Source organism: Myotis myotis, unplaced genomic scaffold (assembly GCF_014108235.1).
Source record: "Myotis myotis isolate mMyoMyo1 unplaced genomic scaffold, mMyoMyo1.p scaffold_m19_p_10, whole genome shotgun sequence".
NCBI lineage: Eukaryota > Metazoa > Chordata > Mammalia > Chiroptera > Vespertilionidae > Myotis > Myotis myotis.
In genome coordinates, this window is record NW_023416314.1 from 77,724,471 (window position 1) to 77,749,283 (window position 24,813).

General features: G+C 55.0%; 1 protein-coding gene across 2 annotated transcripts; it reads right to left on the reverse strand.

Moving 5' to 3' along the window:
• Positions 1-82: 82 nt before the first annotated feature.
• SYT12 (synaptotagmin 12) lies at positions 83-20,491 on the reverse strand. Of its 2 annotated transcripts, none has more exons than XM_036326491.1 (8): positions 20,210-20,491; positions 14,167-14,223; positions 10,513-10,706; positions 7,081-7,473; positions 5,684-5,899; positions 4,900-5,020; positions 3,847-3,980; positions 83-2,492 (listed from the first exon to the last, which is right to left on the reverse strand). In XM_036326491.1, the coding sequence occupies exons 2-8, from the start codon at positions 14,198-14,200 to the stop codon at positions 2,319-2,321; spliced, it is 1,266 nt and encodes a 421-aa protein (XP_036182384.1). In that variant the 5' UTR covers positions 14,201-14,223; positions 20,210-20,491; the 3' UTR covers positions 83-2,318. The 2 variants fall into 2 exon arrangements, with proteins under 2 accessions (XP_036182384.1, XP_036182383.1); XM_036326490.1 differs by having other exon boundaries at positions 84-2,492; positions 10,513-10,561; positions 20,210-20,423.
• Positions 20,492-24,813: the final 4,322 nt, after the last annotated feature.

Genomic DNA, 24,813 nt, shown 5'->3' on the forward strand with positions numbered 1-24,813 from the left:
AGGTTGACATATCAGCCAAGTTTTTGTCCACCCCTGTTCCTGCCCTTTTCCGTATGCTCTTCCCTCTGCCAGGAATGCTTCTTGGGCCTTCTCCACCCTTTTTGGCTTTATGCTACTTCTTGCCCTGAAGGCTCAGTTTGGCAACACCACCGGGAAGCCTTCCTTGATAGTCCCCACTGCCATCCTCCCCACCAGGTCTGGCTCATGGCCCCTTGAGTTTCCCAAGCAGTATGACGGCATTGGTCCTAGTCATGGTCTCCCTAACCAGATTGGGGCCACCCCTCCCCCAGCTCTGGGCACCCCACAGCAGGGTCAGCTGGGGCAGCACGGGCACAAGCCTGAGTCCCTGGTTCCTAAAGCAGAGATGAAGGTGTTCAGGCTGAGCAGGGCTCCTGGAAGCCCCCTCCTTCCTGCCCCAGCTTTATTGTGGTTCTAGAATCATTCCAGTCAGCATACTCAGTCCCCACCACGCCCATCCAGTGCACAGTCAACATGTCATGCAGTTAGAGGGAAGGGAAGAGAGGGAAGCAGGAAGCATGGCCTGCACTGCACAGCCCTGGGTAGGAAGAGTCTGGGCTCTCCCTGGCTGCACAGGCTCGCCCGCTGTGTCCCCGGACCCTATGCTGGCCTGGGCCGTGCAGACCTCCTGGTGCTGGGCCCTGGCTGTGTCACATGGGGAGAGCCACAGTCCTGCCTCTAGCCCCCATGCTACCCTGGGCCTCCCACTGTGGTCCAGCCACCCTCTCCTGCCACATCATTGGGGATAACCAGTGGGCCTGGGTGTCCATGGCTCACCAGGGCCAGAGGCAGCCAGCCCAAGAGCCCATGTGCTCCCTATGGATTGCCACATGGAGTAGATACTGCCTCTTCCCCCCCGCACCCCCCCATCCCTTTGAACCAGCAGGGACGCCCAGCCCTCAGCTATGAGGTGCACAGCTGCCTGTGGAGGATGGAAGCCGCCTCGGCCAGTGACCCTTCCTCCCGCTGGGGGTGGGGCAGAAGCCAAAGATGATGCCTGTGAGGGTGACAGCCAAGCCCCTTTCCTTTGGAGCAGGACCCCTCTGGGTGCCATTCACACTCCGAGCTTCCCCAAGCCGTCAGGACGAGGCTAGACACTGGAAGCCACAGCTTGCTCGCTGCCCCGGCTCCCTCTCTCCCCGACTGGCTTCTCCTGAGTGCTGTCCCCTGACACCCCATGCCCTTGAAGCCTCATCTCAGGGTCCTGCTTTGGGAACGTGCCCTAGGAGCCACCGCCTTCCCAGCCTCACAGTCCGTCCTGACCCCTCCTAACTGTCCTTTGATGCCACTGCTCAGGCTGCCCCTCCCTCCAAGGCCCATTCCCCGTGTCCTCTCAGGGGCCTTCAGCCCCCAAAGGCCTCACCCACAGATCCCCTGCTGTGTTCTGGCCGCCCCACCACCCCCAGGCCTCCCCAGGCTGTGACATCTCTGCCCAACAGGGCCTGGCCTGGAAGGACTCGAGTAAATGCCATGAAACCAAGGCCTGGAGTGCGAGGGACTAAACACAAGGCCTGGGTCCGGGCCCCTGGGTCTCCTAAGGGTCGTGGTTCAAGGGAGTAGGTTTCAGAGGATGGTGCCGAGCCAGTGTCCCATGTGGCCTGCGGGGCTCTGCTCGGCCTGGTCTCTTGGTCTCTTCTCCTGCCCGGAGAGGCCCTTGTGTCCACCACAGGGGGCTGAGGACTGTGTGCAGAGAAGCCCACGTCCCTAACGCTCAGGCTGGGCCACTCTCAGTTCTTTTCCTTGTCCCTCAAGCCACAGCTCCCCTGTCGTCCTGCAGGCCCCGTACCCTCGCCCCCCCACCCCCTGAGCCCGGCCTGGCTGGGCCACCATTCACACTGAGCAGATCACCAGGACAGAGGCTCTTGTCTTCCTGGCGTCTTCGAGGTGTGTGCCTTGTTCATGTCACGCCTGCTGGTGCCTGCACAGCGCCCGGCCCCCCAAGACTTGCTCTGTTCTAGTGCCTGGCCCAGCGTGGCGCTGGCCGCCCAGCCAGGGTGGGATATGAGGAGCTCTGAGGCCAAGGTCACTCCAGGCCGAGGGGCAGACCGGTTGGGGGATCTCAAAATGGGAGAACAATGGGTCAGTGTCCGGCTACAGCTGGTCCTCATGGGAGAAACTCTGGCTCTTTCTCCACTGCAGTCTAGATCGAGGGACCGATCTAGGGGGAGTTGGCTCATGGGGAGTCCACGGGGGGACCCCAGCATTCATGGCTCCAGCCGGACAATGGAGAAGGGTGTCACCCCTGAGCTTGCGCCAGGCTCCAGGCAGCTCAAGTGCCCCTCCTGGCCTTGCCCCAGCTGCTAGTTTCGCCGGACGGGGTGCCACATGGACACAGGCCTGCGCAGCGTGGCCAGCATCTGGTTCCAGTGTGTGGTGCCCATGCCACTAGCTGACGGCCCGATGATGACATGGCCTATGTTGTCCCCATGGCCATCACTGCTGCTCTCAGCCACCGTCACGCGGAGAGACAGGTCCTGAGGAAGAAATGACGTGAGTGCTGGGGACCAGGGGCCGTGCCAGAGGTCCTCCACGGCTCCTGGGCCCCAGCGGGGTGCCAGGCACGGCTCTCTACATCCTCATCTCTGATCTGCCTAAGCCCACAGGCTTCTGTTGCTGCCTCCCTCCCTCCACAGCGGCAGCACCAGGTGGCCCAGGTGCAGATGCCGCCTCGCCACTTCCTTGCTGCATGACCTTGGACAGTGACTTGGCCTCAGTTTCCCCATCTGTACAATGGTGATCATAGTAGTTCCTACCTGTTCTTGGAACAAAATGAGTTAGAATGTAAGGTACTTAGGAAGGTGCCCGTGCATAGTCAGGCGTCAGAATGCCTGCTGTTCCTCCTAATATAATCGTAGTTGGACACAACTGAGGAAGGGAAAGTAGTCAAGCTGAAACTAGAGCCCAGCCAGAGCTTCCCAAGAAGTCTCTGGCCCTTGGAGGCTGTGGCATGGTGGCACTCTGACCACCCAGGGGGAAGCAGGGCCAGATGGGCAGCCTGTCCCAGGAGGGTGGCAAGGCAAGGCAGCAACGCCCAGGACCACCCAGAGATGCTGGGATGTTTGCCTGGGTCAGGAACACCCAGACTGAGGCAGACCTCTGGGCTCTCAAATTTAGACAGGGTGTCCCGGAGGGGAGGTTAAGGGGGTTTCTGTGCAGCCCCAGGGCTAAGAGGTAGCTTCGGCTCCTAGCACAAAAAGACATTCTCACTGTCAGGAATGCCCCGGGATGGAAGGTGGTAGTGAGGGGAGGTGGTGAGTTCCCCATGCTCTGAGGAATGCAAACAGGACCACTGGCGTGGCCAGGTCCTATCTTCTGCAATCTCCCCACCATTGGTCTATGATATCTCTGCTGGTAGGGGGTGACCTCCTGAAGGCCACAGGGGTGTGGGGAGCTCAGCAGAGCCTCTGCGGGTAGAACCTCGGGAGATTTCGGGCAGAACTCTGCCCTTGGGCCAGCCCTGGCTCATCCCCAGGTCTCTGCAGTTTCCTCCCCCGGGAACTGTCTTCCCCCAGACTTTAGCTTAGCTAAGCCCTCCTGCAGAAGGTGGTCCTGACTGCCCACAGCTGGCATGCTCTTAGTGGATGAGGACTGCTTAGGGACCTTCCTGCCTGTCCCCTGTAGGCACCCAGGAAGCAGGGCCCATGTGCCCAGCACCCACCATACAGCTGGTATCTAGTAGGTGCTAAATAAATGCTTCTTGACTACATGGCTTGATGCAAACCATCAGCACCTGCAGGAGCCCCGGGAAGCTAGGCTGCAGGGGATGAAGTGGCCCCAGAGCCACGGGGCGACCTGGTCTGGCCCCCGCCCCTGCGCATTTCCCCTCACCTGGAGCACAATGGCTGGCACCGAGAAGATCATGGCTTCATTGAACACTGGGTTGGGGTCGTCCCTCTTCACAGCCGTCCTCTTTTTGCTCATCTTCCTCCCATCCTGCAGTAGGTACACCTTGACGTAGGGGTCTGGGTGGACGAGGGGGTGGAGGTGAGGGCCAGGGCCGCACTTACCTGACACAGCCCTGCCCATCGCCGTGGCCCACTAGCTCTAAACTGCCCAAACCTTCACGATTGCCATTAGCGCCTGCAGTCCTGCCGCTGGTCCTTTATTTCCTATCTGATGGATGAGAAAGCTGAGGCTCACACGCAGAGAACAGCTGGGCTTCGGACACAGGCAGTGTGCCTCCCAGCCCCGAGCGTGTTCCTCACACACGATGCTCAGGGGACTTGGCAGACCCACCACTTTTCCTTCTATAAATGGTCGGAGCGCAGCCATCAGCTGAGTCACCCGGCACCTGCTCAGCGGGGTTTGACTCAACGATGCGGGGCTCTGAAATAACAAGTCTCCGTCTGTCCTCACCTACCGCCCACTGGGTATCCTTGCTGCACCTGCCTGGACCCCGGGTTCTCCCAGGCTCCAGGTGGTTGGGCTCCCCAGTCCTCTGTCATCTGTTACCTGGGGCTGGAGGCTCCTGCAGACCCGGGGCATTGGGTCCTGCCTGGCACGCACACCATCCCAGTGGCCCTCGCCCCCATTTGAGATCTGGAATGCGGTCCAGCCTCTGGGCACGGAGCCTCCACCATGAACTGCAGTTCTGGGAGGAGGGTGTCCACCCTGGCTCCTTCCCAGTGCCCCAGCCTTCTGCTCTCAGATTCCCATCTCTCTCCCTGTAGGGGCTCCCTGCCTCCCTCTGTGGTTCCCGTGTTTCCCCAGCTGGATGAGTCTTCCCGCTGTGCCCGGCTCCGGAGCTCAGCCAGAGCTGGAGGTGGGGAGCCTGGCGCCGTGCCCCACACCTACAGATGTGTCCAGGCGCCCAGGGCTTAGCAGCTGGACCACAGGCGCCACCAGCCCCGCGGAGGAGCCAGGCAGCCAGCTGGGCCTTACCCGCTGTGGTCTTGTCGCTGGTCCAGATGAGATTCTTGGCCTTCACCACGACCACGGTGAGGCGTTCGGCCGTGGGGAGGTAGCTGAGGGATAGCAGGATCTCGCCTACAGAGTCAGCGGCCTGCAGGGCGGGCAGGTGGCTTAGAGGACTTCTGTCCCCTGACAGGTCCAGGGAAAGTCAGAAGCTTCCTTCTCCACCGAGAAGCTGCTGTTCTTGGGGCCCCTCCTACCAGGGCATTGGGAAAGGGCCCCTCCCCACTCCGTGAAGCAGGCACCATCCCTCCCTCCCACCACCGTGGGTCCTGCCTTGGAAGGAAGGCCGGAGGTTGCCTGTCAAATGCAGCATCCACATGCAGCGACGTGGCCAAGGGGAACACTCCGTGGCTGGGGCACATGGATCGTTTATGTAGTAGATCATTAGCTTAAATAACAGTAATGCTCCCAAGCACATCCACTCTGACGCGGATAAAGGTAAACTTCAGCTTGGCCTCTGTCTGAAACACCTCACGTCAGGGCCAGGGGAGTACTCCCCTCACGGAAGCCCTATAATGGGTAGAGCTTCTACAGGTTGGGAGGCAGGAGCAGCAGAAGAGCTGTAAACAGTGGTCAGGGTGTTTCTCCTTTGCATGCGGTGAACGGAGCCTCCGTGAATGTGGCTCAGGTCTCTGTATGTCATTTCCTAAAGATGCTGGTGTTTGGGGAGTTGGAGAGGACAATGGGGTCCCTCCTCTGGAGCATGCATGTGTGACACTCCCTGCACGGGTGCACGGGTGGGCAGACTTACCTTGTTCTGATCCTGTAAGTAGAGCCAGCCACTGAAGGGCTGCAGCGGAAGGTCAAGTACGGAAAGCTTCAGCTCCACCACGCCCGTGCTGACGTTCCGCTCATCCTCATCAATGCCGAACACCGAAAACCGCAGGCTCTTCTCCTCCAGGGCAGCAGGGTCCAGGGGGGTGGAGAACTTCTCGTCGAAGAAGATGGAGTAGGCGTTCCTCTGGATCTGCAGAGAGAAAGGGCCGTGGAGGGCGCGTCAAAGGTGGGGAGGGGGTGGCAGCCAGGGTCCTGTAGGCCATGGCAGGGGGAGAGCACTGGATGGAGAGTCTGGGACCTAGGCTAGAGTCCTGGCTCTGCTGTCCCCACAACCCCAATGCTAATCCTTCTTTGGGTGGCTCAGCTGTGATGGTTTCAAAGCCCCCTGTCGTCCCCTCAGTGGGGGCCAATCTATTAGCCTGGCATTGAAAGCTTATACAATCTGACCCCAACTAAGTCCCAACCTCAGTGGCCATGACTCCATAGAACCCTCACGATGCATTAGCTGAGCCGGTCTCCGTTGTTCTTGCATGTGTCCAAGTCTAGCTCTCGGCCACGTGCAGTGAGTATGGATAATTGTGGAGTCCAGAGCCATTGATGCCGCAGCCCCCAAGCTGCCTGAATGTTGTGGGATGGACAGACGGATGGAATGACTAGGGGAGGTTGCACTGACTTCGTTTCCAAGCCCATTCCTGCCTGGTGGGTTCCACTGGTCTCCTCCCAGGAAGCTGTGGGCAGGTCCCTGGGAAGGTGCACTTGCGGGCACTGCTCCTCTTCCGTGGGAAGCTGCCTTAGTCACTGCCTGGTGATATTTAAAGAGAGGAGCCCTCATTCCTGGTACCTTGCCTGAAGCTGGGGGGCTGCCCAGCCTGCGGCAGCCACCCACTCACCGGGATCGGCTGGGCTGGGAGGTAAGAAGTCTGCCTTCTTGGGAATAAATCTACCAGCACCTCCAGGTTCCCTGAACCACACTCTTGGATGACTGCCTGGGCTGTGGGCAGGCTCCTCTCTGCTCTCTGGGAGCCATGTTCCCTACCCAATCGCTTGCTTGAGAACTGAGGGCTCCTTCTCCCCTCTCTCCCCCTCTGGGGGAGAAAGCCTACCTCTGGATCCTGACCTCAGCATTCAGGGTCTTCATGATCTTCAGTTACGTCTCTCCTCCCTTTGGCCAAACTAGCCTCTTGGCTGTCCCCTGTCCTCCCTATAGTCATCACCTTGGGCTCTGGGGTCAGCATCTAAACCCACTCTCCAGCGCCCTCCTCAGATCCTGCCTGGCTCTGCAGACCGTCCTGCAAGGTGTGGGGGGTGGGGGTGGGGTGGGGTACTGAGGGCCTGAACACACTTCTGCTCCACCCTGCAGCTCCCACTTACCCGGGAAATGCCTACGATCTGCTCCTCAGGCAGCAGGCTGATGCGCATGAAGCAGGACTCGAAGCTGGTTTCCTCCCGCTCCAGGAGGTCCTTTCCCTGCAGCACAGCCACGTGGAGGGTGTGGGAGGCGGCGTCGTAGTCCATGCTCACCTCCACCTGGCCCAGCGTGAAGTCCTGTCCAAAGGTATTGCTCACGGAGGAGATGGAGTTGACGGAGTCCACTGACTGGGACTTCCGGAGGGTCCCGTAGGGGGCCAGGTCCAGCTCCCGGCCCATCAGCTCCAGGGGCCCCAGCTCGCTGATGGTCTCAAAGGTGTCCTCCATGCTGAGGCTGCCTTTGCGACTGGGTGGTCCCCGAGTGCTGGCCCGACGGGTACTCCAGGCAGGCACTCTCTGCAGGTGAGAAAAGGGGGCAGGGGAGCATCACAAGGGCAATGGTGTTGAGAGGGCAAAGAGGTACGGCAATCCCTGCTCATTCAAGGCACCTCCAGGTTCCCCTTCTGCAAAACAGGGCGTGTCTGCGTTCAGAGGGCCCCCGTTTTACGTCATTCACATCACTCAGTGCTCTCTGTCACCAGGATGCAAGAGAGCATTTTCTCAAAATGTTTATTTGTAAAGACTGCATTCCCTACATAGAGATGTGCACTGCAGTGATGTTTATAAAAAGGAAAGAGAGTTAGCAATCTCAGTGTCCAGATCAGCTACTCAATAGCTGATCAAGCAGCCTCGAAGGAAGTTTTCAAAAATGTCTGCAACATGAGAAAACTTTCATGTTGGGTAACACTCACCCTCATATTCAAATTTTCTTTTGTCTAAATTGACCTCGATATTCGAGAAGACAGAAGCCTCTGTACCACAAGCATCTCCCCTGTTGCTGTCTTCATTACCACAATTTTAATGCCCCCCCCCAAATTTCCCCGAGTAGACAGCCATAATTTATTTTACAATTGCCCCACTATTAAGCATTTATGTTGTTTCTCTTTTTTCCCCAACTATAAATAATGCAGCCTTGAGTAGCTTTTGTAAAATCCTGACTTAGAGAATACAGCCCTTTTGAAAGCGTTTGACACTTGTCACCAAAATGCTCTTTGAAAATGTTGTGCCAATTGACAGTTCCCCCAGCAGAGTGACAGAGAGTCCTTTCTGAAACCCCAAATGAGTCAGCATGTGGGACCCGGATCTGGGAACAGATTCTGGCTGTGCTCTCTGGTATCTACATCATGTCAGAAAAATTCTCTGCCAAGTACCAAGTGATGAAACAGTCAGCAATATATACTGAGAGCCCTGTACATGTTTGTACTCCCTGATATGGTCATTCAAGATCTGGGCATCTATTCAAAGTACATAATACCAACGAAGACACAATTTTACCTATAAAACACTCATCGCATCATTCGTGATGGCATTTAGTAAATCATGGCAGATAAATAAAGAGGAATGTTACATAGATATTAACATATTTATAATGGGTGTTCCACAACATGGGAAAATGCTTCAGGTATAATTGAGATGAAAAGTATAAAATTCTAGCCCAGCTGGTGTGGCTCAGTGGTTGAGCATCAACCTATGAACCAGGAGATCATGGTTTGATTCCCGGTCAGGGCACATGCCCGGGTTGAGGACTCGATCCCCAGTGTGGGGCGTGCAGGAGGCAGCGGATCAATGATTCTCATCATTGATGTTTCTATCTCTCTCTCTTCCTTCTCTCTAAAATCAATAAAAATATATTTAAAAAAATAAAATTCGAAGTAGAAATGACACTCATTGTGTAAAGACTATGCATGGAAAAAAGACTAGGTGCGGGGGGTTAGATGAAAATATTGGAGCCCTAGCTGGTTCGGCTCAGCGGATAGAGCATCGGCCTGTGGACTGAAGGGTCCCGGGTTCGATTCCGGTCAAGGGCACATGCCAGTGTGTTGCAGGCTCAATCCCCAGTGGGGGGCATGAAAGAGGCAGCTGATCAATGATTCTCTCTCATCATTGATGTGTCTATCTCTCTCTACCTCTCCCTTCCTCTCTGAAATCAATTTAAAAATATTAAAAAAAGATTTTAAAAAAGCAAAGTGGCTGTACTATTAAAAAAAAAGAAAACATTGGAAATAAATAAATAAAAATGCTAATAATGAAAAAAAAACGGTTAACTCTTTCTTGCCTCAGGGTGGTGGCATTTGGGAAAGAGGATTTTCTTCTTACAGTGGGGCCTTGACTTAGTTCGGAGACCGAGCTCGTTAAGGAGCTCGTTAACTAAAACTACTCTATCAACTCAATGCAAAAAATCGGCAGAGAGACAGCTGGTATCTCAAAAAACTTGTTAGTCGGGACACTCGTAAGTCAAGGCGCCACTGTATTTTAATAAGCACTGCCTTTATAATTATTCACAGTCTGTATATACATTTTATGAGACGCACTATATTTTTCACAGGATGGTTTTTAAAATTGAAACCATTCATTCATTTATTCATTTAACAAGTACTCGTGGATTCATTCAGCAAGTAGGCACTGGGCCAGGCTGGAGATTTGAAACAGGACCAGGTCCCTGTTCACAGGAGGAAATTAACCAGGAGGGCACGCGGTGGAGAGGGAGTGGAGGTTGATCCTGGGAGTGGACAGTGGGGGTGTGGGGCACACAACTCCGCGTGCACCTACAAGAGGGGAAGCCTCGAGAGTCCTTAAAACCACAGGAGGAGGGGTATGCAAGAATGTAGCCTTGAAAGTAGCTCATCTTGTCTTGCAGTTTGAACAGAAGGGCTATTTGAGTCAGAGGAGCTGACCCTCTCAGGGTTTAATTACCAGGTGCTGCTTATAAATTGTGGACGGTTACAATAAAAGGAGGCCCTTTTCTTGTCTGCACACTCACGAGTGTTATTGGTGTAATTAGCTAGTTATTAACAACGTCAATAGAAGGAAAGAGAGCAAGGGAAGCCGGAAATGGTTGAGCATATTCAGCTGGGAAGGAGGGGCCTGTTTGTTTCACCAGCTTCACATGGAGCAGCGGTTCTCAACCTGGGGGTCACGACTCCTTTGGCGGTCGAACGACCCTTTCACAGGGGTCGCCTAAGACCATCCTGCATATCAGATATTTACATGACGATTCATAACAGTAGCAACATGACAGTGATGAAGTAGCAACGAAAATAATTTTATGGTTGGGTCACCACATGAGGAACTGTATTTAAAGGGCCAGAAGGTTGAGAACCACTGGCATCGAGGGAATCACAGCATTGTCCCTCCAAGGGGATGAACACTCTCCTTCCCCCTCCAGTACTGGGTTGTTGGGGGGTAAAGGGGGAGCTAGGCATACGCACAGAAGTCAGGGGGGTGCAGGGGAAGTGCTGGCCTGTCAGTCTAGCTCAGGGAACAATGGATTTGCTAGGAGGGCTGCCCTCCCCGACACACACAAACAAACACAAAACACAAGGGCAGAAGCCTCACCTTCTGCCTGGCCTCAGCGTAGGTCTCGCCATACTTCTGCTGAAGGTACCTGTAGTTGTAGTTGGGGAATGGGGAGGGGCTGGGGAAGCTACCCGATGTCCAGAGCTTCCACAGGCTCACAGCTGCGATCCCCAGCAGCGCGAGGGCCCCCGCGGCGTAGACACCCACCTCCCAGTCAGGTGGGCTCCTGATGACTACAAGGCAAAAGCAGCCTCTCGTTAGTGGGCCCGGGGCCCCTCTGCGGTTACAGACCCCACCCGGGAGCAGGTGGTTCAGCACTGACTTACTCCCTCGCCGGATGCGTAGTCACTGAGTGCCTGCTGTGTGGTAGGCTAGGGGCTAGGGGCTGGGGGACATGTTAGTAAGAAGACACTCTTCTGTGGTGTCTGCTTTTATCCTCTTTCCCACAAAAACAGACATTTCTACCATGAGTGACACTTGACTAGAACAGGTGAGGAGCTGTGGTTAACTATTCATTGGGCTTTAAACAAATAGGGTTGTTCTTGCCTCTATGAGTTCTCAGACCTCACCCTTCAGAGGACCTCTTGCTTCCAGATCATCAAAGCAGCCTTTTGGGGTTTGGGGAAAAAAGGAAAGGGATTTGGGGGACAAAAAATGATCCCATTTTTACCTCAAACCTCACCTAGAACAACAGTGTCCATTAATGGATGGATGGGTAAATAAAATATAGTATACCTATAATAAAATATAGTATACCTATATTATTCCTTAATGGAATAATAGTCAGCAATAAAAAAGAATGAAGTACTGCCCTGGCCAGTGTGGCTCAGTTGGTTGGAGTACCATCCTGTGTTCCAAAGGGTCTCAGGTTCAATTCCTGGTCAGGGCACATATCCAGGTTGCAGGTTTGAGGGCGTGTGCAGGAAGCAACTGATCAAGGTTTCTCTCTCTCTCCCACTCTCCCTTTCTCAAGTCAATTTTTTAAAAAAATACCTTTAAAGGAATGATATACTGTTATATATTACAACATGGATGAACCTTGAAATCATCATGTTAAGTGAAACAAGTCAGATACGAAAGACCATATGTTGTATGATTCTATTTATATGTCCAAAACAGGCAAATCTATACAGGCAGAAAATAGATTAGTGATTGTCAGGGGTTAGGGAAATAGAGAGGAATGTGGAATATGGGGTTTCTTTTGACATGATGAATATATTCCGAAAATTGACTGTGCCAACTTTAGCCAGAATTTATGCTAAACATATTCTGGAGAAGGGCGGGGCCCCGCCTGCAGCCCTGGCATCTATCCAGCACTTAGCACCCTGTGAAGTCTCTACCTCTACTTTCTAGAGGAGACCTGAGGCTGAGGCAAAAGAACACACCTATCTATGGGCTCAAGGCCACAGGGGTGGGAAGTCCAGGTCACCTAGCCCAGTGGTCGGCAAACTCATTAGTCAACAGAGCCAAATATCAACAGTACAACAACTGAAATTTCTTTTGAGAGCCAAATTTTTTAAACTTAAACTATCTAGGTAGGTACATTGTTATTAACTTAATTAGGGTACTCCTAAGGCTTAGGAAGAGCCACACTCAAGGGGCCAAAGAGCCGCATGTAGCTCGCGAGCCGCAGTTTGCCGACCACGGACCTAGCCTCTCTGGGCCCAGTCTCATCCGGAAAAAGATGGCCACCAAACATCCCCATCCAGTGGTGCCACCCCGGGAATTTATTCTCAGGGAAACGTCCCCACAGGTTTCTCTCTGGTGGGAGTCACCGGGCCGTATTTATAACAGCAGCCATCTGGAAACAGCCTGGAGGTCTGACCCCGGCCTCAGGAGGGACTGGCACTGGCCTTTGAGGATGACAAGGATGTCAGGGTGGTGATGTAGAGAAACCTTTCGGGCAATGCAAAGAGAAAAACATCAATCCCCAACATGGTATAACAACATGCTTTTGATGTAAAAATCACACATCAAATGGCTAAGGCCTGGGCGGACTAAGGAGGAATGAGAAGAGCAAGAATTCAGGATGCAGGAGCTGGGAGCAAACACTATTTACTTCTGACTTCTGTTGCTGGAATGTAATTTGTGGTCTAAATGAGGCCACAGCAGGGATCTACAGCGGGGCTCCAGGGCCAGTCCTGCTGAGGTCAAGGGAGGTCAAGGTCGTCTGGGGAGGCTGGTGAGTGGGGGGATGGGATGGGAATGTACCTGCTTAATTGCAGAGTGAGGGGCATACGTGAGGGGCTCCTGCTGAGACGTGCAAAGTAGGGCCTGGATGTTGGTAGGGGCAGGTCAGTGGGCGGGCACAGGCAATGGGCACAGCAAAGTAGCCAAGCAGAGCCAGACTCCTCTGGGAGCGAGGAACCCAGGGAAAGGAGGGACTGAAGTCGGAGCCCTGGTGGACGGAGGGCATAAAAGGAAAAGCCTCAATTGAGACTCATTTGTTTATTCATATCCTGGGTGCCAGCCTTAGGACACTATGGAAGAATTCCCAAGGGAAGAGAGGTCTAGATTGAGAACAGAAATAAGGACGAGGAGGAGTTGGAGTTCTAAGAGGTTCCCTTCTATTTCCTATTTGCCTGGCTCTGTTCCAAGCACTTCATATGTATTAACCCACTGAGTCCTCAGAACAACTGTGTGAGGGAGGTTCTACTATTATCCCCATTTTACAGATGAGGAAGCTGAGGGACAGAGGAGATATCCACTGTCAATCTTGCTGCAGATCTGTGCTTGTAACCTCCACAGCACATCTGAGGACTCAGCCAGGGAGAGGCAGGAAGTACTCCAGGCAAAGGGAACAGCATGTGCAAAGACCTGGACTTGGGGGAGAGTTATGTTTCCACTGTGTTGGGCACTTTGCATAGGTTAGCTCACTGAGTCTTCCCAGCAGTCCTTCAGGTAGGCCTCACCAAGTAAATGGAGGCTCAGAAAGGTTCCATCACTTGATCCAGGCCATGCCAAGACCTGGGAGCCTGCTGGTGAGAATCCCTGGCGGTGGTTGGGAAAGGTGGTTCCTGTGCACAGCTCAGCCCTGGGCTGGAGGCCGCGCTAGGGCAGGAGCTGAGTGATGGGAGCCGTCAGGAGACCTGGGCTCATGTCCTGACTCTGTTCCTTTCTCACTGACCCTTTCCCTCCTGAGCCTCCCTTTCCCCATCTGCAAACGGGGGGGACAGTAACGTAAGGAGAAGAGATGGGGAGAAGTGGGTCTGGCGTCATCTGACCCCATCCTCAAGCTCGGTGCCTGCCAGGGCACACAGGGAAGGCGAGAACTGCATCCCAGGTACTTGCCGTCCCTGGTTTGGGCGATCTCTGAGTTGAATGTCCTGTGGGTCTCACGTCAACCTTCCTGGGTTTCCTCTCACTTGGCTACTTGAAAGGCTCCAGGAACGGCCCTGGCAAGTGGATTCTGTGTCACAGGCTCATCTTTAGGGAGCAGCGGGACATGGGCCTTCTGGGGGACCCCCTCGAGTCAAAAGGAGGGAGTCACTTCCACAGAGGAAGCCACTGGAGCAAAATGATGAAGAGATTTCAGACTGGTCCCAGCCCTGTGTCCTCAAGGCTAGGTGACCTTGGGCAAGTCACTGATGGACCTTCCCAGTAAAACAGGGCCGTGATGGGGTCCCACTGACACCCGCACCCCAGGCCTGGCAGGAGGGTCCTGTGAGACGGCATGCTTGCTCTGGGACTCACCGCTCAGGTGGTGTTCCGCCACGTCCACGGCCATGATGCCCGCTGCGGTAGCTGATACTGGAAGGGAAAAGAGAGTCAGAGGAGAGGGCTTCAGTGGGTCCCTGACCCCTACCCTGTGCCCTGGCCTGCCAGGTACCCTTGGGTCTGTCATCCAGAGCTCACACTGAGCCCTGAGCAGGGCCTGGGCAAAAGTAGGTGGTTTTTATTTTATTTTTTAAAATAGCCAATGTAAAAATTATTATTATTATTAATTTTTAAAAGATCTAGTTGGCATTATTCAACAATTCATGAATTGGGCAGCATCCCACCAAGTAAATAGAAAGTGCTCCCTATTATTATTTTTTAATCATCATCCAAGGATATATTTTTATCGATTTAGAGGGAGAGGAAGGGAGAGACAGAGAGCGAGAAACATCGATGTGAGAGAAACATAGATCTGCTGCCTCCAGTATGCACCCGGACCAGGGATGGAATCCACAACCTAGGTTCGTGCCCTGACCAGGAATTGACTCACCACAGCCTTTTGGTTTATGCGATGGCGCTCCTTCCAACGGAGCCACCCAACTAGGGCAATTTTTATAAATGGTGTCTAGAGTTTTCTTTAAGCAGGCAAAGACTTCACCTCAGGGTTGCCAGATAAAACACAAGATGCCCAGTGACATTTGAATTTCTGTCATTTTTACTATAAATATGTCCCAATATTGGAACCTACTTACACTAAACACGCGTTGTTTATTTGAAATGCAGAAGTTGCTGGGCATCCTGTATTTGTGTTTGCTGACTCTGGCACCCCTGCTGCCCTTCCACCCTGCCAACACCAGGCTGACGGCACCGACTCTGCTGCTATAGAGGTTTGTAGTCAGGAGGCCATAGGTTGGACCACACAGCCTAGGTGTGCGGGGCTAGCGCGTCCAGGTTTGTGTACGCGCACTCGGTGTTGTTTGCACAACAAAGACATCGCCTAACGGCGCATGTCCAATCATTAAGTGACGCATGACTGCGCTTCCAATGCTTTTGTTGAAGCTGGAAAAAGAAGGCTCCATCTCCACAATATCCTATTCCCCGTCCTTCCCCTCCCCACTCCACCCTCCAAGGTCTAGAAGCTCATACAAGCCATTACCTGAACCCAGGGCCTGCTCCTGGTTTTATTATTGTTGTGGCTAAGAAGCATATTTGCTCACAGACATATTCTAAATGGGGTGGTGGTGGTGGAAAGGGGAGGCCGGGATGAATTGTATGGGTCTCAGTTCAAGGGACACAGAAAGACAGGATAAGCCACACCCAGCCTTTGTGTCCCTCGTGGCTCAAAGAGGTAGCACAGACAGGTGAGGTGGGATAAACAGGGGGCGCGGGGGTAACTGTGGAGTGCTTGCCGTTTAAGGGATTGAGTGCTTTTCTGTTCCCGGGAATGCCAACCAACATGGCTGGAACTTCTGGCTCTGTAAAGAAAAAGCCTGGATAGTTTATGTACAGTTTCTTGATGTTTAAATGTTGCACCAATTCACAAAAATGTACACACCACTCAGGCACAGTGTGAATAAAAAGCTGCTTGGCCGTGGCTGGCCTGTTTGTAACCCCTCCAAGCATTCTGTGGGCCCCCCACTGGGAATGAGGTCCAATCAGAGGGCAAACACTTTCCTGGGCATTTTATAGAATCCAGACGTTCTTCGCAGTCGGTGGCTTTGGGGCCGAGAAGTTGAGGTGCCTCGATCCAAGTAGGGTTATCCAGAACATATGGGAGGGCCTCCAGTCCCAGGCGGGAGGCCTCAAGAAGCAGGGCTGAGCGGGGCCCAGGGAGAAGCCTCCTTGTCCCCAGCTCCCCTGCTGATGCCCCCACTCCCTGAGATGTGGGTTGTCATGGTGATGGGAGGGAGGTGCTGACTCAAAGTGGAAGCTCATTCCTGGGACCTGGGCTGGAGATCATGATAATGATAGCGAACCCTGCCAAGCACTCCTTACACCCAAGCACAGCCCTAAGCACTTTGCATATATATTACTTATTTAATCCTCTAGCAACCCCACAGCTAGGTACCATCTCTGGTTTGCAGAGGAGAGTCCTGAGGCATGAAGGTAAGGTTGTTTGTCCCAGGCCACACAGTAAGAAACTGTTCAATCCAGGCCATCTGGCTCCACGCTCCTACCTCTGTGCCCAACTTGCAGGAGGGCACATGGTTTCAAAAGTCTCCTGAGAACCTGCACACCCAATAGGACACTGTGTCAAAGCCCAAGGTGGCCCTAGTTCCTGGCAGAAGGGAGTCTGGGTGTACCGAGACACATGTTAACGTGAGCACACCGGTCCCAGCCTGCCTCTGCCCTGCTGGGAATCCAATAACGCCAGTGGCTTTCCTTCCTGCTCACCTGGCACAAGCTGACTTTGTGAGAGTGGGGCCGGCCCTACTGGGATGGCCAATGCCAGCAGCGTGGGCTGGGGATGTCCCTGCCGCAGGTACACATGGTTGGGGACAGAATCTGCTGTCAGATCTCTGGCTGTCCACGGGCTCCCATTCCTCTAAGGCTGGTCCAGCTCAGACCCCAGACCCCCACACTGCGTACCTTTCTTCTCCCTCCCCTCATCACAACCCCCTCCTCCCTTTGCCTGGGAGCTGTGATTTCAGCGAAGGTGTGAAGGACCCCAGGCCCACCAGGCCAGCAGTTCCCACAGTGCCAAAGCACAGCTGCCCTCACTAGCTCAGAGCCTCGGTTGTCCTATCTGTAAAACAGGGCTCCTACTGTCCTAGCCGGTGCCAGGAGGGTGGAATGAGAGGTAATGTGGTTGGGCTTGGTCAACATTGGCTACAGTGGTCTTGGCCTGACCATTTGTCCCAAAGGCCCCCCTGCCCCTCTTTTGAGCTGTGGAATCTCATGGGCAGCATGGCCAGCCTGCAGATGTGTTTCATTTGTCTTAAAGTGACTCGTCAACATTTAAAAATTGGTAAATTTCCCATTAAACATTTATATCTAAAATAAAATAAAATAAAATAAAATAAAATAAAATAAAATAAAATAAAAAGCCCTGGCCGGCTTGGCTCAGTGGATAGAGGGTTAGCCTGCGAACTGAAGGGTCCCAGGTTCGATTCCGGCCAAGGGCACATGCCTGGGTTGCGGGTTCAATCCCTGGTGGGGGGTGTGCAGGAGGCAGCCGATCAATGATTCTCTCTCATCATTAATGTTTCTATCTGTCTCTCCTTCTCCCTTCCTCTCTGAAATCAATAAAGAAATATATTTAAAAGAAAAATGTTGGATTTCTTACGTGTAAACCATATGGACAAATAATCTTAAATGCTAATCTCCCGATTTGATTGGTGTCCCCCACCCACCTGGTTCTTCCGTTATTTAAGAAAAAAAAAGAAAGAAAGAAAGAAAGAAAGAAAGAAAGAAAGAAAGAAAGAAAGAAACTCTAGCTTCCTGTTAAGAGTTAGATCTGGGGCTAGCAGGTCTATAGCCCCTGGAATCCCCGAAGACAGCCTGAGCTGGAGCTGAGTAGGCTCTGGCCCTTCAGACAGGGCACTTGCTCAGCGGGCCTGGACGTCGCTTCCCTCCATTCGCTGCCAGAACCTGAGGGCCCCTGGAAACATCTCCGTTCAGGAGCCTGGTAAGCAGGTCTTCAGATGAGCTCGGGAGGTTCAGGAAGGTTAAGTGCGTTGCCCAGAGCCAGCAGCGGTGGAGCTGGGCCTGGCAGCCATGCCTGCCACCTGGTCCAGTGCCTCTTCTATTAGTAGCCACAGCCCCTGTGCCAAGGACTTCACCGCCCCCAAGACCCCTAGGGAGCGCATCCTATTATTAACCCCACTGCACAGAGGAGGACAGCGAGGCTCAGAGAAGGGCAGTGGATTAGTCCAAAGTCACATAACCCGTCAGCAGAGAACAGAGACCGAGCCAGATCTGGCTCTGCCTCAAGCACCCTTCTTAATGGCAGTATTCACTGTGCCCGAGACCCCCTGGCTCCATTTCACTGTGCCTGGACAACCCCAGCAGGCTCCCGCTGGCAGCCTGGCGGTCTGCCAGGCAGAGGGGCTGCGGCTTTGGCTCAGAACAGGATGCTGAAAAGGCATATCCAAGGCCAGGGCAGCCTGTGACCAGAGCTCCCCCAGCTTCTGACACACAGGAAATGGGGCTCAACAGGGGTGAGGGGGGAGCCAGAGCTGTCCCAAACCCGCATCTGAGTTCCTCAGGTCATGTCTCCTTCCTGGCACCGCTCCCCACCCAATCTATTCATTCCAGCTCCAAAGCCCCAAACCCTAACCTGCACGGAGCGTGCTCACTAAAAACAGCTCAATGTTCAGACCCAGGCTTAATCGTCCCTACCTGGCAATGCCTGTCTAATGCTCTAAGAATCAGACACAATAGATGCTAAATTCTTACCACCGTGCCTGGCCCGTAGTAGGCACACAATATAGATCTGATGATTGGATGGAGAAACGGACCCCCATTTTAAGGATGAAGAAGCTGGGGCCCCTGGTCACTCAGCATCTGAGTAACAACACTGGGACCGGTGCCAAGGAGCGATGGATCTGGGCCTGGGCTCTTGGCCACCATGCCACATCCTGACTAGGCTTTTCGGGGGTGGAGGTGGGTGGGAAGAACTTCCACTGGCCTTGCAGAATCTGACCACAGTCAAGGCCCCCTCCGGAGCTAGTCAGAGAAATGGCTTTCCAGGAATTTTGTGCCTTTGCAGGGGCATGGGGGCCCCATGGCTCCGCTCCTTCCACCTCGTTTCCTTGCTCATTGTGTCTCCGATCACAGCTCTGGTCAGCAAGGTGTTCGCTCCCCGTCCCCTTACCCTGAAGCCAGCAGGTCATGGGGAAGATGGGGGCTCCCAGGCTGAGAAGCTCTGTAGATTTGAGGTCCTTTTCAAGTGCTCCCATTTTCTGAGAGTCCCACATCCGACTACTCATCCTCCCCAAAGCCCACAGAAACCACAGCACAGATGGCTAGGGCGGTGGTGGCTGGCATTTACTGGACACCACTAGGACTCGCCAAACCCTCCCTGCTGCCCTTTGAGGGGGCTGCAACATGGCCCATTGCGTGGGTAAGAAAACAGAGGTGCAGGAAGTGACCTGCCCACAAGCACCAGAGCTGTTAAGGGCCGGGTGGAGGGTTGGACCCCAGGCTGGGAGCCCCCATTCTCCCAGGCTGACTTGGGAAAGATTTCATCTTGGGGAGGTGGGGGCTGGCTGAGTTACCTGGAGTGGATCGCAGGCCTGGTCTGGGTGAGCCTCAGTTTCCCCATTTTTAGTAGGAAGCACAACAGCTGCCCTCTCTCTGAACCTGTCTCCTCCGGGTGGGGGACGGGCTGATGCTTCAAGTGCGGGTTTCCCAGGCGCTCTGGGTGGGGATGGCCTCACTGACTGAAGAGGGGTGCTCGCAGTCCCTCTCAGCCCCTGGAAGGGGGGTCACCAGGTTCTCTGGCTTAGGGTTCCTCCACCCAACAGCCCTGGCTCCAGGCTCTCAAGTTCCACCCCACCCCCAGCCCATCTTCATCCCAAATCCACGGTCTGTCGGGCAAGTTCCCTCCACCAAAGAGCAGCGGAGTCCAAGGTTCCGAGGGGCCCCTGGGAAGCCCCAGACCCAGGCGGGTGACATGGGCGGCTGAGGCTCCTTCCCTGGGCTCCCGGGCCTCCAGGCGACAGGGTGCGACATGCCTCTTAGGGTTGGGGCACTTCCTGAAGAGCCCGCACCCCTGCCTCGGGAAGCCCCAGGGGGTATGAGGAGGGGCGTGTGGGGAGCAGTGGGGACAGCCAGGGTGCTGTGAATGTGAGCGCGGTGCGCGTGCAGCGCGGGCGCCGGGGAGGCGTGTAAATGGCCGAGGAGCCGCGCGTGTGCACACGCGGAACGGACGTGCGGGGCGCTTTGCGATGCGCAGTGCGCGGGGTAGCCGGGCTGGGGAAGGGCGCCCGGCGTGCGCTGTGCCGGGCGTGCGTGTGCAAGCGCGGCGCGGGTGTGCAGACGCGCGGAGCCCGGGGGTCCTCAGCACGGGGAGGGGGCCCCGCGTGCGTCGGCGCGCCGTGCGCTGGGGATGTGGGGGCGGGGGGTGCGTACTCACCCCGGCTCCGCCGACGAGCCGCCGCTCCGGCTCCGGCGTGGACACTGGCTCGGGCTCCCGGTCCCTGGCCGGCTTCCTGCAGCGCGCATGCACCAGCGGTGAACCCGGCGGTCGCGCAGCGCCACCCTGCAGTGTCGGCCGGCTCCCTCCGAGCAGCGGGGCTCGGGCCGGGGGCTCGGCCGGCCGGGCGGGCGGCGGACGGGAGCTGCGCCGCAGTCCGGGCACGCTCCCAGGAGCCCGCTGCGCGCTCCCTCGCGCTCCCGCCCGCCCGCTCCCTCTTTAATTTAAAGCGACAACCCCGAGCGCTCCTCCTGCTCCGGGGAGCTGCGCGGCGCTTCCGGGGCCTGAGCCGAAGATCCCCAAGCGCGCCTCGGAGTCCCGGGCGGGGTCTCCCGGAGGCCCAGCCCAGCCATCACTCCCAGGCCCGGGGACCAGGTGGGCATGTGCTCGCCAGGGGCTCCGAGAGGCAGGCCGAGCACTGGGCGCCGAGTCTAGCCCCAGCCGCGGCACCCGGGTTATCCTGTTCCCTTTCTGGGCCTCAAGTTTCTTTTTCTGTAAAGCATCCTGACACTGCGCCCTCCCCGCCCCAGACCCCTCCTCTGAATGGATGCTTACCTTCTCCCGCCTTGACTGGGCTGTTACCGCAGGCCAACATCATCTCACTTAATCCACTCCGTTTTTTACACGAGGAAACAGGCTCATGGGTGAAATGACCTCCCCCAGGTCCCAGAGCCAAAGGTCAGAACCAAGACTAGAACCCAGGCCTGTGTAACCTCGAAGCGCTGACTCTTAACCACTTAGGGGTCATGCTTCCTCTCCCGAAGGAGTGAGTGAATCATTCAGGAGGTGTTTATGACGCCCCCGCGGGACCGCGCGCGGTGCCAGGTGTGGGCGATCCTCCATCTCCCGGGAACAGCTCCCACCCTGCCCTCGCAGTCTGATGGGGAGGCGCTCACACATTAAGAGGGCTGGGCTCTGCGTGGGACGGTGCCACCTGCCATGGGCACAGTAACCGGGAGAGCGGGCTTAGGTGGGCACCTGAGGAGGCCTCCTGAGGACTTGGGGTGGGGTGGGGAAGCGGGGTGAGGACCTCAGGAGGGGAGCGCCCGTGCAGAGGTAGCAGTGGTGCTGGACCACGAACCCTCCAGGCCTCTGGGGCTGCCCTCTGGGAGAGCTGGGTCTGTGCTGGCTTTGTGGGGAGGGGCCTCCTTGATCTAAAAGGCCGTGCCCAGGGGAGCCATTCATGCAGTTCCACTCTCACCCACAGGGGGCGCCCTTCTTTTCCGTTCATTTTCTGGACCTGGAAGAGGAAGAGAAAGGTATAATTACCTTTTTGGCCCTCAGTGGCTCTCAACCTTCTGGCCCTTTAAATACACTTCCTCATGTTGTGACCCAACCATAAAATTACTTTTGTTGCTACTTCATCACTGTAATGTTGCTACTGTTATGAATCGTCATGTAAATATCTGATATGCAGGATGGCCTTAGGCGACCCCTGTGAAAGGGTCGTTCGACCACCAAAGGGGTCATGACCCACAGGTTGAGGACCGCTGCAAAGTTTAGAGGGAGAGGCTGGGCACTGGGTCATGGGCTTTCTCTGCCACTGCTCATTGCACTGACTCTTCACAGTCACATGCAGTTAGGCATGACTGAGCCCATTTTCCACACAAGGACACCTGGCTGAGGAACGATCGCGTGCCTGGTTTGGGAAGGAGTGGTGTTAGACACGCCATCCACACCTAAAAGGACACACTCTGATGCGGGCTTCCTCTGGAGTAGCAAAGAGGTGAAGCTGAAGCTGGTCTGGCTCTGGGGTCAGCCTCCCCGACTGAGCGTGAAGGGAGATCTTGTCAAGTTAAGGTTTAAAAAAACCCTTCAAGCCCTAACCAGTTTGGCTCAGTGGATAGAGTGTCGGCCTGCGGACTAAAGGGTCCCAGGTTCGATTCCGGTCAAGGGCATGTACCTTGGTTGTGGGCACATCCCCAGTAGGGGGTGTGCAGGAGGCAGCTGATGTTTCTCTCTCATGGATGTTTCTAACTCTCTATCCCTCTCCCTTCCTCTCTGTGAAAAAATCAATAAAATATATTTTTAAAAAACAACAACAAAAAAACACCCTTCAATGAACAGAAAAGCGTGCACACGTGCACCAAAGACAGGGCCTACGCGTGCCAGCAACAGGCAGGTGTGAAATGCATTGTAGCACAGTCACATGGCATACCACCCGGTGATGGGGAAACAAGACTACCGAGGCCGGCAACAAGGTGGATGAATTTCGCTTGTCATGTTGAGCGAAAGAAGCCAGACACGAAAACACACATTGTATGATTCCATTGACAGGAAGTTCAAAAAAACAGGCAAAACTACTCGCTACTGTTCCCAGTCAGGATGGGCATTACCCGTGGGTGGCGACTGGAAGGGGCCTGCAGGGAGCTCTGGGGTGCGGCTCATGTCCCGGCTTTGACCTCAGTGCTGGTCCCTGGATGTGGTCACTTTGTGAAAATGCCTGATCTTGCACAGTTATGATTTGTGTACTTCTGTGTGTGTGTGATTCCCTTCAATACAACTTACAGCCCTGGCCGGGCAGCTTGGTTGTTAGAGCGCCGTCCTGATAAACCAAGGTTGCAGTCCCCAGGCAGGGCACATGCAAGAATCAACCAATGACTGTGTCACAAGTGGAACAACAAATCAGTGTTTCTCCTCTCTCTCTTTCTCCCCCCCGCCCCCCCCATTATCCCTTACTCTCGCTCTGTAAATCAATCAATAAAAAATATACAACTTAGAAAAACAAAAACTTCGGATGGCTGCCCGCCGCACCCAAATAGCAGCCAAACTCCTGTGGCCCTGTTGGCCGCCCTGACCTGTCATGCCACCCTCCTCCTCACTCACCCACCTGCCACCTCAGCCCTCCTGGTGTTCCTGACACCTGCCAAGGCGTTTTCCACCTCAGGGACTCTCACTTGCTGGTCCCTCTGCCTGGAAAGCCTTTTCTCTCTTCTCGCCAAGACTGCTTCCTCCGTCTCCTGTGCGTCACCCTGAGGAAACCACCTCTTCAGAGCGACCCTCCTGACGACCCACCAGCCACAGTCCGCAGTGGCTTCTTTGTTTACAGCTCATTTTCTGCATCTACCACTGGACTAATTATCACAAACCAGAGGGACGTTTGCTGTGTGCCAGGCGCTCTTCTAACAGGTGTCAAGGCATTGAATCCTCGACGCCCCTGGGGAGGTGCTATTCTGAGTCCTATTTTATAATTAAGGCAATTGGGGCTCAGAAAGGTTATATAACTTGCTTGTGGCCACAGAGCTGGAAAGTAGCAGAGCCGGGAATTGAATCCATGCATCTTGGCTTCAGAATCCCTTCCTTTAATTCTACACTTGGACAGATCTTGTCTCTCTTCTTCGCTGTGGTATATCTGGGACAGTGTTTGTGGTGTGAATGAATGAATGGATGGTGAATAAAGTGCTAGTGGGAAGTGGGGGGAGGCTTGGATCTGAGAGTGGGTGTTGAGGAGAGCGGGCAGGCTATGGTGTCTGGAGTCCCAGTCACAAGGGAAGCAGGGACCTGATAGCAGATGGATCTCATTGCAGCTGTGCTCAAGGCCAAGGCCTTACCCATGTCTGCCGCTCTCCAAATTTCTCCCTGCCTATCCCCAAACCCGTTCCTGAGCTCTCTGCTCAGGCTTTCCTGCCCCTGCCCTTGCCCTGCCTCCTTGTCAATATGATGTTTCTCTCCAGCTATGAGCTCTCTGGCCCTGCCAGGGTAGTCCAGTCAGGCCTCCCTCACCTCTCCAACTCCCTTCCTCCCACCCCCACCCCTGAGATCCAGAGCCCTCCTTGCCAGCCAGGGAGGAAGGAGCGACAAGACACTGCTGGTCACACAGGGAGAGACTTTATAAAGATCAAAACACCAGACACACAAAGGGATTCTAGCCATGAAAGCGACAGCAGCTGGCACCTGTCGGCATGCTTCACACACTCTTTGTATTCATCATCATCTTTGAACCTCCAGGTTGAGAAACCCAAGTTCAAGAAAGCTGCAATCACCGGCCACGTGGATCCCACAAGACCTGGCCCCAAATCCTGAGCCCTCTCTCTCCAAGGAGCCCCACAGCCTCCCTTTGTTCTTGAGTGAGGCTCCCACCATCCCATGACTTAGGGCCCCCACCTTGCCTGACTGTCCGCACCCGGTAAGGAGGTGGCCTCTTGAGTAGCTGTCATCAGCACAGCTCCTTAGAGAGTTTGCTCTCCAGGGATGCAGAGAGCATGAGGCTGTGGGCCTAGGACCCAGGATGGGGGAGTGCTGATGGGGCAGCTGAGGAAGGCCCGGAGGTGCAATGCTGCCCCGGTGGCAGGAGCTAGTTCTCCCAGCACCAGCCTCAGCCGGTCTGCTTCCCTGTGGCAATTCCCCACCCCAGGGACCATCGGTCTCGGCACCTGCGAGATACCTGGGCTGCCTTCTTCACCTGCAACTAAGAGCCCTTGGTCAGGGGAAGCTGCCACTGGCCTGAGGGCAGATGCAGGACAGAGGCCCCCATTCCAGCCTGTCTGCCTGCCCCTTCCCTGCTGCTGGGTGTCACTCTGTCCGTCTGCCTCTGTGGCTCAGAG

What these genes read in the sequence shown, in the direction of transcription:
- SYT12 (XM_036326491.1), bottom strand. Translation starts at nt 14,200, where the DNA reads ATGGCCGTGGACGTGGCGGAACACCACCTGAGCG. An exon ending in GGCGGAACACCACCTGAGCG is followed by an intron (nt 10,707 to 14,166) that starts GTGAGTCCCAGA and finishes TTTGCCTTGTAG; the next exon opens with TCATCAGGAGCCCACCTGAC. An exon ending in CAGCGACAAGACCACAGCGG is followed by an intron (nt 3,981 to 4,899) that starts GTAAGGCCCAGC and finishes TCGTCCACCCAG; the next exon opens with ACCCCTACGTCAAGGTGTAC.